Below are 16,070 nucleotides of genomic sequence, written 5' to 3' on the forward strand. Positions count from 1 at the left end.
TTGATACGGGGATTGACATTACATTCGTTACTGATTATTATTTATTGTTGGGTGTAAATTTGGGAGAAAATGTGAAAAAGGAGAATAAAAATATTTTTTTAAATATCCAGTTTGTTAAGGGAAGTATTTAATTTAGGTCTGCTATATTGTACTTTAAATGGAGCTCGACAATGCTCAGAAACTATGCTGTTATTTTGCTTTTTGCAGTAAAAAGGGACTGCGCATACCATTAAAATGAAAAACTGAACTGATTGTTCTGATATTTCTGGTTTTATATTTCAATTCTAGTGTAATGTCATTTACAATATTTTCCTTACTGTTTTATAGATAAAGGGGTCGTCAATTTTGTTTTTTCAAAATTGATCAACAAATATTCAAAGTTGTCATAGACTAGATAGGTTTAGAGTATGGAAACTTAAGAAATAGGGTAGAAGTCGGCCAGAACTGTGACGATAGTTTTTTTTTCTTTTTGTGGAAACTAAACTTTAAATTTATGTTTTGCGCTAAATTGGAGTAAATCGAATGGAATCATTTTCTTACATACAGATGGCCTCGCACACTAGCTGGCATCACTGCCTACCTGCTCTGTACCCGTTACTCCGCTGGCACTGGCATATACCCTGGTGGCTCTCAGGATGAAAAGAAGGCATGGCGCAAGTGTGATAGAGGAGGATTTTGGTCTGATGACAATTATTCTCGATGTCAATATGCAAATGATGTGACACGGGTGCTTTACATGTTTAACCAGGTACATACAAGTGTTCACTTGTATTAGAAAAAATTATCTCGTGCTGTAAAATTATTGCAAGGTAAATTTATATCTTAAATTCATGTAGAAAATAAACACCCTTATTCAGTTATAGGGATACAGCAATGCATATTGTGATATGCAAGAAACGTTTTTGTAGTTAAATAGAACTTTGCCTTTTCTGAACTTTACTTACTATTGCATGTGGCAGATGGCAGCTTAAATCTCTAAGCATTATTATTATTTCTTATCTCGAAGGTTCTAGATTTAGATACCACACCAGAACTTGAGTAAACAATCCAAACTTCAAATAACATTACCAAAAATGCATGTTGTTTATATTGTAACATTGGACAGATACTTCTGGCCCCAACACAGACAGGCATCAACGTGGGTGGGACAGAAAACTTTGGAGAGTCCGTTAAAGTCATCGGCTCTCCAAATTTTCCCATCCCGCCCGTGACGATGCCTGCTGGCGTCAGGGCCAGAAAACCGTGGCCATTAGCTTGCTCATCAGTCACTGCAGTAAACTAATTCACCATCATATAAACAAGGAAAAATATTCTGGCAGGATGGTAAGGCACTGTATAATTACATGAACTTCTTTTAGAATGCACACTAAATCTGAGAGATGAAGTGCATTGTAACCTTGAAATTGTTTCCCTAATATATTTTTGTTGTCGTTGACATGCCACTTTGCAGTTTTCTGCTCTGGGTGCTGTGCATTAAGTATGGTTTATACAATGTAAAAGGTAAAACATGTGGATTTGTGCAAAATCTTTATGATTTGTTTATCTCAGTTAATTCACAGTGACCATAGGTTTCTTCTACTCTGTCATCGAGCTGTAATATTACCATTTCATTTTAAATAAACAGATGCCTTTGAATCTCACAAACGCTGTGGCAACAGCACGGCAACTTCTGGCATACACTGTGGAAGCTGCAAACTTTTCTGATAAGATGGATGTCATCTTTGTGGCTGAAATGATTGAAAAATTTGACAGATTTGCAGAAAAATACAAAGAGGTGGGTTTTTGAGATGATTTATTTTCAATGTCACCTGTAAATACTTAGGCATATTTAAATTTTATATTAATTTCTTCCCCAAAATGTTTTGTTATACTTATGAAATTAAGACTTTTTGCCTACTGAATGGATCATGTTTTGTATAAATGAATCATTTGCAACAAGTACGACTTTCTTTATGCCATCTGTAGAATGGCAAGTTGCTGAGTAAATGTCCTTTCTGCTTTTTCTAACCAATTTACCGGAACCAAATCTCATTTGAACACGAGTGTTCATTTTTCAATTTGTCGCAATTGCCACCATGTCTCTTTGAACAAGATTGGCAACCTCTCTAATTTTCATGAACTATCTGTATCCCATAGACATTGAACCAAGTGCTTTTGTGTTATAAAAAGAAACAAGAACATGAGGCAAACCATCAGAACAGGAATGAGCTATTTAGCCTCTTGAGCCCGTTCCACCATTTAGTGAGACGTGGCTGATGGCTTGACTCCATATTCACTGCTTTTGTCCCAAACCTCTGAACAACTTTGGTTAACATAAAGCTATCAATCTCTGATCTAAAATTTACCAAAAGCCCAGGATAAAATATTGTTTGTGGTCGAGAATTTGATACTTCTTAGTTAGGAAAAGACGAGTAATATTTTTTGAATTCTTTCATGGGATTTGGGCGTTGTTGGCTAGGCTGTCATTTGTTGCCCCTCCCTAATTGCCCTTGAGAAGGTGGTGGTGAGCCGTCTTCTTGAACCACTGCAGTTGACCTCGTGCAGGTACACCCACAGTGCTGCTCTGAAGGGAGTTCCAGGGTTTTGACCCTGCATCAGTGAAGGAATGGTGATATAGTTCCAAGTCAGGATGGTATGTGTCTTGGAGGGCAACCTGCAAGTGGTGGTGGTATCCCTATGTATTTACTACTCTTGACCTTCTGGGAAGTAGAGGTTGTTGGTTTGAGAGGTGCTGTCAAAGGAGCCTTGGTGAGTTGCTGCAGTGCATCTTGTCGATAGTACGCACTGCTGCCACTGTGTATTAGTGGTGGAGGGGATGAATATTCAATTGGTTAGTGGGTGTCATTCAAGTAGGCTGCTTTGACTAGGATATTAAGTTTTAGTAATGTTTGGAGTTGAACTCATCCAGGCAGGTGCAGAGTATTCCATTACACTCTTGACTCGTGACTTGTCGATGGAAGACAGGTTTTGGGGAGTAAGGAGATGAGTTACTTGCCTCAAAATTCTGGGCTTCTGGCCTGCTTTTGGAGCCACAGTATTTATATGGCTGGTCCAGTTCAGTTTCTGGTCAATGATAACCCCCATGATGTTGATAGTGGGGAATTTAGAGATGGTAATGCTATTGAGTGTCAAGGAGAAATGGTTGGATTCTCTCCTGCTGGAGATAGTGAATACCGTACACTTGTGAGGTACAACGATCACTTGCCACTCATCAGGCCATGCTTGAATATTGTCCCGATCTTTCTTCAATTAGCAGGGACTGTTTCAATATCTGATGAGTTACAAATGGTACTGAACATTGCAATCATCAGCAAGTGTTTCAACCTTATGATGGAAGGAAGGTCATTGATGAAGCAGCTGAAGGTGGTTGAATATTCACAACACAGAATTGCCTGATAATGACCATCTTCAACATGTCGGGGTTACCATTGAACAGAAATTTAACTGAAGCAGCTACACGCATACTATGGCTAGACGAGCAGGCTTGGCTCTGAGTATTTTGCAACAAGTAACTAATTTCCTCACTCCAAAGCCTTTCCACCATTTCTAAGTCATAAATCTGGAGTGTGATTACATACTGTCCGCTTGCCTGGGTGCGTGCAGCTCCAACAACACTAAAGAAGCTCAACATCATTGAGGACAAAACAGTCTGCTTGATTAACCACATTCCGCATTCACTCCACCACCTCGCATTCCATGGCAAGAGCAAAAACAGGAATCGCCCATGGGAACTTTTTGAATAATTTCTCATTGATCCACAGAGACAATTAAATGAAAATTAATAATTATTCTTGTATCCAGTTGCCATTACCATTGACAACAAAACATTTATCATGCATTGTATGAGAAATCGATCATAAATCTCAGTGAAAACAAATCTAATTAATTCAATGGAGATAATGGAGATTCAGGTTACATTTATGAACACCTTGGGCGATGCTACTAAAGCCCGTTAGCTTAGTTAACAATTACAATGAATGAGATTTACACAATTTTCATTCTAGGCTACCAGCAGGAAAAACAAAATTAAAATTAAGTTGTTCAAATGGTGATAACATTATTTTAAAAGTATGACATTTGCTGTCACATTACAAGAAGTATTTAAACAACGATTTCAAAGAACAATGATCTACCAAAAAAATGTGAAGCTGTGCCTTGTATTGCTGAATTGAGTAGAGTTTGAAGGAAACATGAAGCACGTTTTGTTGAGACACCGCTGATCAATACAATACAGTGGTTAGCACAGTTGCTTCCGATTCCTGGCTTGGGTCACTGTCTGTGCGGAGTCTGCACGTTCTCTCTGTGTATACGTGGATTTCCTCCGGGTGCTCAGATTTCCTCTCTCAGTCCAAAGATGTGCAGGTTAGGTGGATTGGCCATTAAAATTGCCCTTTGTGTCCAAAAAGGTTAGGTGGGGTTACTGGATTACAGGGATAGGGTGGAGGTATGGGCTTAAGTAGGGTGTTCTTTCCAAGGGCCGGTGAAAACTCATGCATTGTAACTTCTATAATAACCTAAAGCATTGTGTCTGACGAGATGCATTTCCAGTCACTGCCGGCAAGTAAATCATGTGCAAATAAAAAACTCTGTTTCATGCACAAGATGCACTACAACTTGTCGTCGTCGTCGTCTCTCTCTCCCCCCCCACCCCACCACCATCACTGGATGAACAAGGAGAGCAGGCACATTGAAACATCAATGCCTGCAAGGTCTGCTCCAATCACACACTATCTTTACTTAGAAATATAATAATAATCTTTATTGTCATAAGTAGGCTTACATTAACACTGCAATGAGGTTACTGTGAAACTCCTGAGTTGCCGCACTCCAATGTCTTTTCGGGTACACTGAGGGAGAATTCAGAATGTCCAATTCACCTAACAAGTACATCTTTCCACACCCGGAGGAAACACATACAGACACTGGGAGAACATGCAGCAGTGACCTAAGCCGGGAATTGAACCTGGGATCCTGGTGCTCTGAAGCAACAATGCTAACCACTGTGCTGCATTATCATTATTCTTTCATCTTTGATGAGCTAAAATCCTGGAGCTCTCTCCCTTGATGTGTGTATTTTCACTTCCTACATTGTAGTAAATAGGTCAAGGCAATAGCAATAGAGATGTGTCTTGCCAGCGATGCTCACAATCTAAGAAACGATTTTTTAAAAAAACTCTCTCCAAAATTAACCCTTGGGGTCCAGGTATCATGCTGGTAGGTCTACACTGAACTCCCTCCAAAGTCAGTATGTCCTTCCTGCTGTGTTATGTCTAGAAGTGAACACAGTTCTCCTGGTATAGTCTAACACGGGTGTTGTATAGCTGGAGATGACTTCTGAACGTTTGTATTCTAGAGCTCTAAACAGAACAATTAGCTTTCTGTTACCCTTTTGATTATTTTGTGTGCCTATTCATGATATTTTAATGATCACTGTACATGGAATCTGATCTTTTTTGACCTCCATTTCTAGCTTTTCACTATTCAGTATTCTTTCTCCTGAGGGATAACCTTGCACTTGCCAAATCAAAATCCATTTGCTATAGTTTTGACCATCCCTTTATAAATTTATGCTTTCATCCATATTGTTTACTTTGCCACCTTTCTTTCTGTCATGCAAAACAATAGTTGTCATTCAGCCAAATCCGCAAGATGATTCATTTAAATGTAAAACCATAATGAATGTATACAATGAATTGCCGAAAATAAGGCATTGAAAGTAGTGAAACTAAATTACAGATGAGAGTTTTAAGCCATTAAAATGGAACAGTTCCTTATTAACTTTGTGTTTATACATTGGTTTCATTTTGTGCAGTAACTAGAAATACCTATTGTCAAGCGGGTTGAGTTTTAGTGAGCTCAACAATATGAGACAATCTTTCAATTTTTTTTTCATTTCTAAGAACAATGATCTGCTCAAATGCTCATTGTCATTTCAAAGCAAGTAAAGGGGATAAAATTATTTGAAGCATTTTAGAAATCTAGTTTTGTTTTAACAGGTAGACTGATTAGCTATGAAAATTGTGGTACTCTATTACTAGTTGTGATTGCAGTTACCCAACAGGCTGATGTGCTCAAAATATGATTATCTTTTGGCCCAGGAGGGGTTATGGTTGATCAGAAGGGGGGGGGGAGGAGAAAGAGAGAGACGGGGGGTGGCTTGTAGAAGTGGTGGACGGGGTAGAGGTGATGCAGTCGGGCAAGACCCCGGGCTCAGATACCCAGTGGAGGTTTGTAAAACATTAGAATATAGAATATAGAACAGTACAGCACAGAACAGGCCCTTCGGCCCTCAATGTTGTGCCGAGCCATGATCACCCTACTCAAACCCACGTATCCACCCTATACCCGTAACCCAACAACCCCCCCCTTAACCTTACTTTTATTAGGACACTACGGGCAATTTAGCATGGCCAATCCACCTAACCCGCACATCTTTGTGGGAGGAAACCGGAGAACCCGGAGGAAAACCACGCACACAGGGGGAGGACGTGCAGACTCCACACAGACAGTGACCCAGCCGGGAATCGAACCTGGGACCCTGGAGCTGTGAAGCATTTATGCTAACCACCATGCTACCCTGCTGCTCCCATTCTTGGGAGTTCTGGGGCACTTGTTGGTAAGGGTGTTTAACGAGGCAAGGGAGCGGAGGGTGCACCCCCCATCCCCCTCCCAATTATGTCACAGGCCTCAATCTCTTTAATTTTGAAGCGGGATATGGATCTGGAGCAGTGTGGGTCACACAGGCCGATCTCACAGCTAAATGTGGACGCTAAGTTATTGGCAATGGTCTTGGCCTTGCAAATTGAGGATTGTCTGTCGGGGTGATAGGGGAGGACCAGACGGGGTTTGTTAAGGGGGGGCATCTGGCTGTTAATACCAGGAGGCTACTAAATGTGATAATGATGCCCCCCCCCCCCCCCCCCCCCCCCCAAGGGACGAGAGGTGGAGGTGGTGGTCGCCATGGACGCAGAGAAGGCTTTCGATTGGGTGGAGTGGGACTATTTGTGGGTGGTCCTGATGCACTTTGGGTTTGGGCATGGTTTTGTGGATTGGGTCCGGCTGGTGTATCAGGTTCCAGCGGCAAGCGTGCTGATGAACCGGGTGAGCTTGGATTATTTTATACTGCACCGGGGAACGAAGCCCGGAGGTCCACTCACCCCACTGCTTTTTGCCTTGGCTATAGAACCGGTGGTGATGGCGCTGAGAGCACTGGCAGGGGATAGTGGGGGGTGGGGGTGGAGTATAGGGTCTCTCTTTATGTGGACAATCTGTTGCTGTACATTTCGGACCTACTTTGGGTGGGGGGGGGGGGGAGATTATGGGGTTCCTGGAGGTATTCGGCTGGTTTTCGGGGTACAAATTGAATATGGATAAAAGTGAGGATATTTTGTTTCCGGGCGAGGGGGCAGAAGAAGAGGTTGGTGGAGATGCCATTCAAGGTGGTGGGGGGAGCTTTCAGTATTCTGGGATTCGGGTGGCGTGGGGGTGGGAGCAGCTGCATAAGCTGAATCTGGCTTGGTTGGTGGAGCAAATGAGGGGGGACTTTAGAAGGTGGTATGCGCTACCGCTGTCACTGGCAGGGAGGGTTCAAATGGCGAAGGTCCTCCTGAGGTTCTTGTTTGTTTTCCAGAGCCTCCCAATCTTCATACCCAAGGCTTTTTTGAGGAGAGTGAATCTCAGGGTTTGTGTGGATAGGTAAATCCCCGTAGGTGAAGAAGGTGCTGGTGAACCGGGGGGGATGGGGCTGGCGGGACTGACCCGTCCGAACTTTATAAATTACTACTGGGCGGCGAATATAGCGATGGTCATGAAATGGGTAATGGGCAGGAAAAGGGTAATGGGGGAGGGGTCTGCGTGGGAACGGATGGAGGCAGCCTCGTGCAGGGACATAAATTTGGGGGCACTGTTAATGGCGCCTCTGCCATTCTCGCAGGCCAGGTACTCCACAAGCCCGGCAGTGGTGGCGGCCCTGAGGGTGTCGGGACAATGACGACAGCACTTGGGGCTCGAGAGAGCATTGGTTTGGGCACCAATATGTGGTTTGCTCCGGGGGGCGGGGGGGCTTGATGGGGGGTTTCGGGGGTGGCAGTGGGCGGGATTGAGCAGTTTGCCAATCTGTTTATAGATGGATCTTTCCGTGTTTGGAAGAGTTGGAGGAGGTGTTTGAACGGCCCGGTGGGAACGGGTTTCGCTATTTGAAGGTGAGGGACTTTGTGCGGAGGCAGGCATCGACGTTCCTGCCCCTACCACCCAGGAGCTTACAGGATAAGGCAGCGTCAAAATTGGGTGAGGGGAAGGCACCGGAGGTTTATAAGGAGCTGATAAAATCGGAGGCATCCCCGCTAGGGGAGGTGAAGCGGAAATGGGAGGAAGAGCTGGGTGGCGAGCTGGACGCCGCCCCGAGACAAGTCAATGTGTCCTCGTCATGTGCCAAGCTCGCCTGATACAATTTAAGGTGGTCCACAGCGTGCACATGACACTGGCCCGGATGAGCAGGTTCTTTGAAGGGATGGAGGATAGGTGCGGGCGGTATGCACGTGGACCTGCAAATCATGTCCATAGGGGAGCACGGTAGCATAGTGGTTAGCACAATTGCTTCACAGCTCCAGGGTCTCAGGTTCAATTCCCGGCTTGGGTCACTGTCTGTGTGGAGTCTGCACGTTCTCCCCCTGTGTGCGTGTGTTTCCTCCGGGTGCTCTGGTTTCCTCCCACAGTCCAAAGATGTGCAGGTTCGGTAGATTGGCCATGCAAAATTGCCCTTAGTGTCCAAAATGGACCTTCGCATTGGGTGTGGTTACTGGGTTATGGGGATAGGGTGGAAATGTGGGCTTGGGTAGGGTGCTCTTTCCAAGAGCCAGTGCGGAATCGATGGGCCGAATGGCCTCCTTCTGCACTGTAAATTCTCTGATTCATATGTTCTGGGCATGTCCAAAACTTAGGGGATATTGGCAGGGGTTTGCTGACGTCATGTCGGAGGTATTGGAGTTAAGTATGATTCAAAGTACAGAGGTGGCAATTTTTGGTTTTTGAAGACCTGGGAGTCCAGGGGGTGAGAGAGGCTGATGTCTTGGCCTTTGCCTACCTGTAGCCCGGAGATAGATTTTATTGACATGGAGGGACTTGGGGATGTGGGTCAGTGACATGGCTGGGTCTTTTAGGCTCGAGAAGACCCGAGGGGATTGGTGCTAGGGTTTGCCTGGAGATGGCAGCAGTTTATCGACTCTGTTGGGAAAATTAAGAGGTCAGTAGTTGGGGGGGAGTTAAAAAGGGGAGGTTTGGGGAGTTGGGTAAGGTGGGGGAAGGTTGGTGGGAAAGTGGGATTGGGGAGTTGTTTATGTAAGCCACGTTGGCTGAGTTTTGTTGTTGATTTGTGTTTCCAATCTAGCAATACAGTGCCTGAAGTTTTACTTTTCACCTTTGAAACACAGTTGCAATGACAGTTTGTTTCCTTCATTCAATGGAAACACAATTTCAGTGAATGGCAACGTAGGTTCGAGGAACTGAATGGTCTACTCTAGTTCCTGTGTCACATTGTTGAGTCTTTTCATTGGAACAGTGGAATCCATTCAGAATTTCCTTTCTTGAATGAAATTATTTAAGATAAGAATCTGTTGTGAAATACGTACATTTAGTTTAAAGTTAGACAGTTAATAATGTTGATGAATTTGAGGAACAAGATAAAAGAGATGGTGGACAGAAAAGTACAAGGCAAGAAAGCAGATTAGCTGATGAAATAAGTGAAACCTCAGATAGCACCGTGCACCATTACAGAATGTCCCAAACCACCTTGCAGCTAACTAAGTAATTTTTTAGTAGATTGAATTAAGTATCACAGTTAAGTTGTTCACAGTAAGTCCCTGTAAAGAGCAATGAAATGCTGAGTAATGGAGTTTAATTTATTTAAATTAGATTTTAGAAAATGATGTTGAGAATTTGTTCAAGTGAGTGACTAAAGTTGAGGACATTTGCCTGGACACATTGTTCTTTTATGAATCTGAATCCATTGCTTTAAAATCTCTAACTGTGCACAGAAAAACGTGAGTATTGGACTATAAACCTGCCAGCTTCTACAGGAATATGATGTAATTCGTATTACAATTTTTTGTTATTCATCAGTAAACTCGTAAACAAAACTGTTCATACATTTAAGAGCATGTCAATCAAGCTTGTGTATGATGCGAGTCTGCCAAGGTGTTACTAAATCGATACTCGCTTGGGAACTGCTATCCTATACGTGGGACATTTTCAGACATGGGACAATTTACTCATAACTGGTATATGCCAGTTGAAATACACAACTTGTAAGAAGTTATGAATTTGCAACTGCAAAAACATAATCAGATTGTTGGAAGAGTAGTGTGGCATGAGAATATCGGACACTTGGTATTTAATTTTAGAGACAAGCTAGTATTCTGCTTGTGCAACTGGTTGACAGACAAGAGTTTTGTAATTGGCAGATCAATGTTGGGTTTGGTTTAAATGGAGTCTCCTCTGAAATCAAAGCATCCCATTTGCTTTACTTGGTTTGGATTATGTTTTAAAATCTGATGGGGACAGATATTGAACTGAGTTTATGCAATCTATGCAGTGTCATAAAGATTGTTTTACATTTTTGGCATTAGAATGTTAAACATTACCAGCTATTATGTAAGCATTCCATCTGTGGAAGAAAATGTGATCTGGCAGTATTCAATATTTTAACAAAAAATAATAGTATTTTTATTATGTTTCCAAAGATTGTTAGATTGTCAGTTTTGATCGAACTGGGATTTTAATAGTCTGCACTGTTTAATAGTGCTGAAAATGTTTTATGTCAAAGGATTGTATTTTTTTCTAATAGTTGCATTGGCTTTTTTTTTAAATGTGTTTGTTTTAGCTTGGAGATGTCATGGTGGATATTGCTAGTAACATCATGTTAGCAGATCAGCATGTCCTTTGGCTGGCTCAGTGGGAAGCAAAGGCCTGCACTCGAATTGTTCAGTGTTTACAACGCATTGCTACTTACAGGCTAGCAAGTGGAGCCCTGGTTTATTCCACAGTAAGAAAAAAGAGCTTTAAAATATTTTGTAGTTGTTAAAATATTAATATTTATAAAACAAAGGTGTAATTCGCCTTCTGCCCATTTATGAGCCATTGTCAATTCTTTTTTGCTAAAACATGTTTCATCGTTAAAGATATCAAAACCCATGTCCTTGTTTGCAGTTTTCCCCCCAAAATAAATATGTTGATCATTGTATAGATATGCAATCTAACAACTTAACTACTGTCTCTACAGTATTCTCCAAACATTGCAATGGAAGCTTCTGTGGTGAAGGCTAATGGCTTCACTGGAATGACTTGCACTGTATTCCAGAAGGTAGCCATGGCAGACCGAACAGGACTTTCTGACTTTACACGCCGAGATCCTGATGGCAACCTGGACAAACAGTTCAGTTTTAAATGCAGCCCTGGCAATATTAGCAACACACTTTCCAGCTTTGTAATAAAGGTAAGAAAGTAATTACGGATGAGAAAGATATCTGTACATTTTATTTTTCTATAAAGTTCTAATTGTGGTGCTTTTGGAATGTAATTGTTCTGATATAACTGCCTTGGTTAATGTTCGAGAATGGTTTTGCAAAGTATTGAACAACATTGAAATCGGGAATTTTTCTGAATAATTGTTTGTGGAGGTAGGCTAAATCATCTAACTTCCATGGATTCTTACTAATTATTAGTAAATGTTATTATTATGTGACTATTTCAGCAACCTGCTCAAATTCTCAGTTTATTATTGAGTGCTCGTGTTAAAATACTACAGTCAACTCTTAGACGAGCAGTAAAAGAGAACCAGGTGGTTAGAAATCACAAAGCAATTTACCTGAGAACTTGGTGAACTCAGCCCTAACTGATGTACTGAAAATCTCCTTATTCTGTTAATATTCTTTACGTTAAAATAACAGTGAGTTTAGCGTTAACTGGAACTAGATTGGAAATCTCACCAAGATTGCTATGGGAAATTGATGTTTCTGTCGCTGCACTTGTACAGGCAAGGCTGCTTTTCATAGATTATTGCCAGGGCACTTTATTAGCACTCAGTCTGGAAATACTTAATGTTGATTCAAGCAGTAAAATGTTCCAGTGCCAGTTCTATGATTGTTGTATATACATTTATTAAAACCTGAGTGACGATATGAAATTGTAAAGTTTTTGTACATGGATTAGATGACTGTATTTGTACTGGTGGGAGATGGGGAAAGTTAATTATGTTAGGCATGTGAATAGATGCGGATTGTAGAACCTAACTGTTTATGTTAAAGGATGATTATGACCGAATATCCAAACAATATGGCTTCAGTTTAGCTTCCTATACAAACCTTCCTGAATAGAATCTAATTGTATTTTATACATATTAACTTTTCTGCTTTGTTGACATTGTCAAATCTTTTATCAGCGTATAGTAATTTATTATAATTAAAATCACACTGAAGAGAAAACGATCAAATATTTTGATTTGATTTATTATTCACATGTATTAGTATACAGTGAAAAATATTGTTTCTTGCATGCTATACAAACAATGCATACCGTACATAGGGAAGGAAGGAGAGCCTGCAGAATATAATGTTACAGTTATAGCAAGGTGTAGAGAAAAGGTCAATTTAATACGAAGTACGTCCTTTCAAAAGTCTGATGGCAGTAGGGAAGAAGCTGTTCTTGAGTCGGTTGGTACGTGACCTCAAACTTTGGTATCTTTTTCCTGACGGAAGAAGGTGGAAGAGAGTATGTCCACTGTGTGTGGGGTCCTTAATTATGCTGGCTGTCTTTCTGAGGCAGTGGGAATTATAGATAGAGTCAATGGATGGGAGGCTAGTTTGCGTGATGGATTGGGCTACATTCACAACCTTTTGTAGTTTCAAGCAATCTTGGGCAGAGCAGGCTCAATACCAAGCTGTGATGCAACCAGAAAGAATGCTTTCTATGGTGCATCTGTAGAAGTTGGTGAGGGTCATAGCTGACATGCCAAATTTCCTTCGTCTTCTGAGAAAGTAGAGTTGTTGGTCGGCTATCTTGACTACAGTGTCGGCATGGGGGACCAGGACAGGCTGTTGGTGATCTGTACACCTGAAAACTTGAAGCTCTCGACCCTTTCTACTTCGTTCCCATTAATGTAGACAGGGGCATGTTCTCCACTATGCTTCCTGAAGTCGATGACAATCTCCTTTGTTTTGTTGACATTGAGGGAGAGATTATTGTCGTCACACCAGTTCACCAGAATATTGCTTTAAAAAAAGGCATTTTTTGCTCAACTTTCCATCTTACCCTCATCAGTACAAAATACAAGAAAGCAATGTAAGTGAAATGACAAATGTATTCTGTATGGCAAGTGGACTCTGATTGATAGAGACATTGTCATAGAGAATACACCAGTTGATGGTGCATATCTAGTACCTGCACTTTAGATTTGAACATTGAAGCACACGAGCATGTGTACCTTTCGATTTTTTTTGGTCAACTTATATATTTGGCAGTGAATGCTTATATTAAACAATTTTCTCTCAAGAAAGGGGAAATTTTGGATGGATTGAATTTTTCCAATATAAAAGCTCAACGATGTGATACATAGGGATTGGATTGTTTTATTGTCATGTGTACCGAGGCACAGTGAAAAGTATTTTTCTGCGTGCAGCTCAAACAGATCATTTAGTACATGAAAAGGAAAAGAAATTACATAATAGGGAAACATAAGGTACACAATGTAAATACCCAGACACCGACATTGGGTAGAGCATACAAGAGTGTAGTATTAATCACGTCAGTTCACAAGAGGGTCATTGAGGAGTCTAGTACAGCGGTGAAAAAGCTGTTTTTGAATCTGATTGAACTCCTTGAGCTTGCTTTGCCATTTAGTGAAAAATCATGGTTGATCTGTTCCTTCCATCTACTCATCTTGGTTCAGTATCCCTTAATACTTTGCCGAACATAAAATTATCTATCTTGGTTTTGAAATTTTCATATGACCCACCTTCACAGCTTTTTGTGACAGAGTTCTAGAACTGAAGTAATAGACATAGAAATGGAAATGCAGTTTACATGGACTTCCAGAAAGCATTTGATAAGATTCTGCGTAAGAGACTGTTAACCAAAATGAAAACGACTGGAATTAAAGGCAAGCTATGGACCCGGTGAGAAGATTGGCTAGATAGAAAGCAGAGAAGAGGATAATGGAATGTACTGGAATTTAAAGGCAGTAACTAGTGGTGTCCCTTAAGGATCTGTGCTAAGGATTCAACTATTCGCTATATTTATCAATAATTTAAGTAATGCAATCGGGAGCCAGATATCAAAGTTTGCTGTTGAGATAAAGATTTGTGGCATGGCAAGTACTGTAGCTAGGAATATAAAATTACGAAGGAATGTTACTAGTTGAGTAGACAGAACTGTGGCAGATGGATTTCAAAGCAGGTAATTCTAAGATCTTCCATTTTGGACCAAAAAGGATTTGATTTGAGTATTACATAAGTGGTGAAAGGCACTTCTGTGGGATTCGCCAGCATGTTACCAGGACTTCAAAGGTTAGATTATGAGGAGAGACAACATAAGCTAGGCTTGTACTCTTCTGAATAGAGAATGTGAAAGGGTGATTTGATTGAGATTTTTAGACTTTGAAAGGGATAGGTGGATTGAGAGAAAGAGATGTTTGCTGGGAGGGAGACTAAGACAAGGGAGCATAATCTTAAAATTGAGACAAGCCATATAGGGGAGAAGTTAGGAATCTCTTCATTCAGAGGATTATAGAAGGGTGAAACTCCTTCCCTCAAAAAGCATGTTTTTAAAAAATGTATTAATGCTGGTTCAGTTACTACGTCCATGTTATCTCCTCTAATATATTTCCTAAATCTCTCCCTTCATGTAAACTCTGCAACCTATTTCATGGCCAGCCCTGCAACATTACCATTTCACAAGATCTTGCTAATCCCAATCATACCAAGTACAGATAAAAGCGTTTCTGAGCATTTCATTGTATCGTTCACCACCCACATTCCCCATCCATACTTCAACCCTACCTTCACTAATTGTCCCTTGATACATACTTGTCCCTGGATACAAAATTATCCTCCAATTCATTTAGCATTTTGAAAAACACAACTATCTAGCCTTTGGCCCTCCTTTCGCCACAGCATTTTTGCAGCCACTGATTTACCCAAACGCCGCCTCATCTCCACCTTTGGCGCCCTAGTCTCTAATAAAAACCATTACAAACAAAGAACAAAGAAAAGTACAGCACAGGAACAGGCCATTAGGCCCTCCAAGCCTGTGCTGACCATGCTGCCCGTCTAAACTAAAATCTTCTGCACTTCCGGGGTCCATATCCCTCCATTCCCATCCTAATCATGTATTTGTCAAGATGCCACTTAAACATCACTATCGTCCCTTCTTCCACCACCTCCTCTGGCAGTGAGTTTGAGGCACCCACTGCCCTCTGGGTAAAAAAACTTGCCTCGTACATCTCCTCTAAACCTTGCCACTCGCACCTTAAACCTAAGCCCCCTAGTAATTGACCCCTCTACCCTGGGAAAAAGCCTCTGATTATCCACTCTGTCTATGCCCCTCATAATTTTGTAGACCTCTATCAGGTCGCCCCTCAACCTCCGTCGTTCCAGTGAGAACAAACCGAGTTTATTCAACCTCTCCTCATAGCTGATGCCCTCCATACCAGGCAACATCCTCGTAAATCTCTTCTGCACCCTCTGTAAAGCCTCCACATCCTTCTGGTAGTGTGGCGACCAGAATTGAACACTATACTCCCAAGTGTGGTCTAACTAAGGTTCTATACAGCTGCAACATGACATGCCAATTTTTACACTCAATGCCCTGGCCAATGAAGGCAAGCATGCCGTAAGCCTTCTTGATTACCTTCTCCACCGGTGGACCTGTACACCTAGATCTCTCTGAGAGTCAATACTCTTTTTTTTTTTAAATAATTTTTATTGAAAAATTTTGAATTTATACAACAACGAACCATAATAAAATACCAAAAATAACAATAATAATAATAGCAATCATAAACATTCGCCCCACCTCCATGA

The 16,070-nt window shown here is 41.4% G+C and overlaps 1 protein-coding gene across 1 annotated transcript in view; it reads left to right on the forward strand.

Annotated features, from left to right (window-relative positions):
- adgra3 (adhesion G protein-coupled receptor A3) overlaps positions 1 to 16,070 on the forward strand; it is a 200,285-nt gene that overhangs the window by 145,584 nt on the left and 38,631 nt on the right. The window contains exons 9-12 of the mRNA XM_038791486.1: positions 547 to 748; positions 1,625 to 1,774; positions 10,877 to 11,038; positions 11,276 to 11,488. Of these exons, the coding sequence (XP_038647414.1) occupies positions 547 to 748; positions 1,625 to 1,774; positions 10,877 to 11,038; positions 11,276 to 11,488 (727 nt within the window). The remainder of the gene's footprint in view (positions 1 to 546; positions 749 to 1,624; positions 1,775 to 10,876; positions 11,039 to 11,275; positions 11,489 to 16,070) is intronic.

The sequence above is a fragment of the Scyliorhinus canicula genome, chromosome 3, assembly GCF_902713615.1.
Source record: "Scyliorhinus canicula chromosome 3, sScyCan1.1, whole genome shotgun sequence".
In the NCBI taxonomy this organism is placed as follows: domain Eukaryota; kingdom Metazoa; phylum Chordata; class Chondrichthyes; order Carcharhiniformes; family Scyliorhinidae; genus Scyliorhinus; species Scyliorhinus canicula.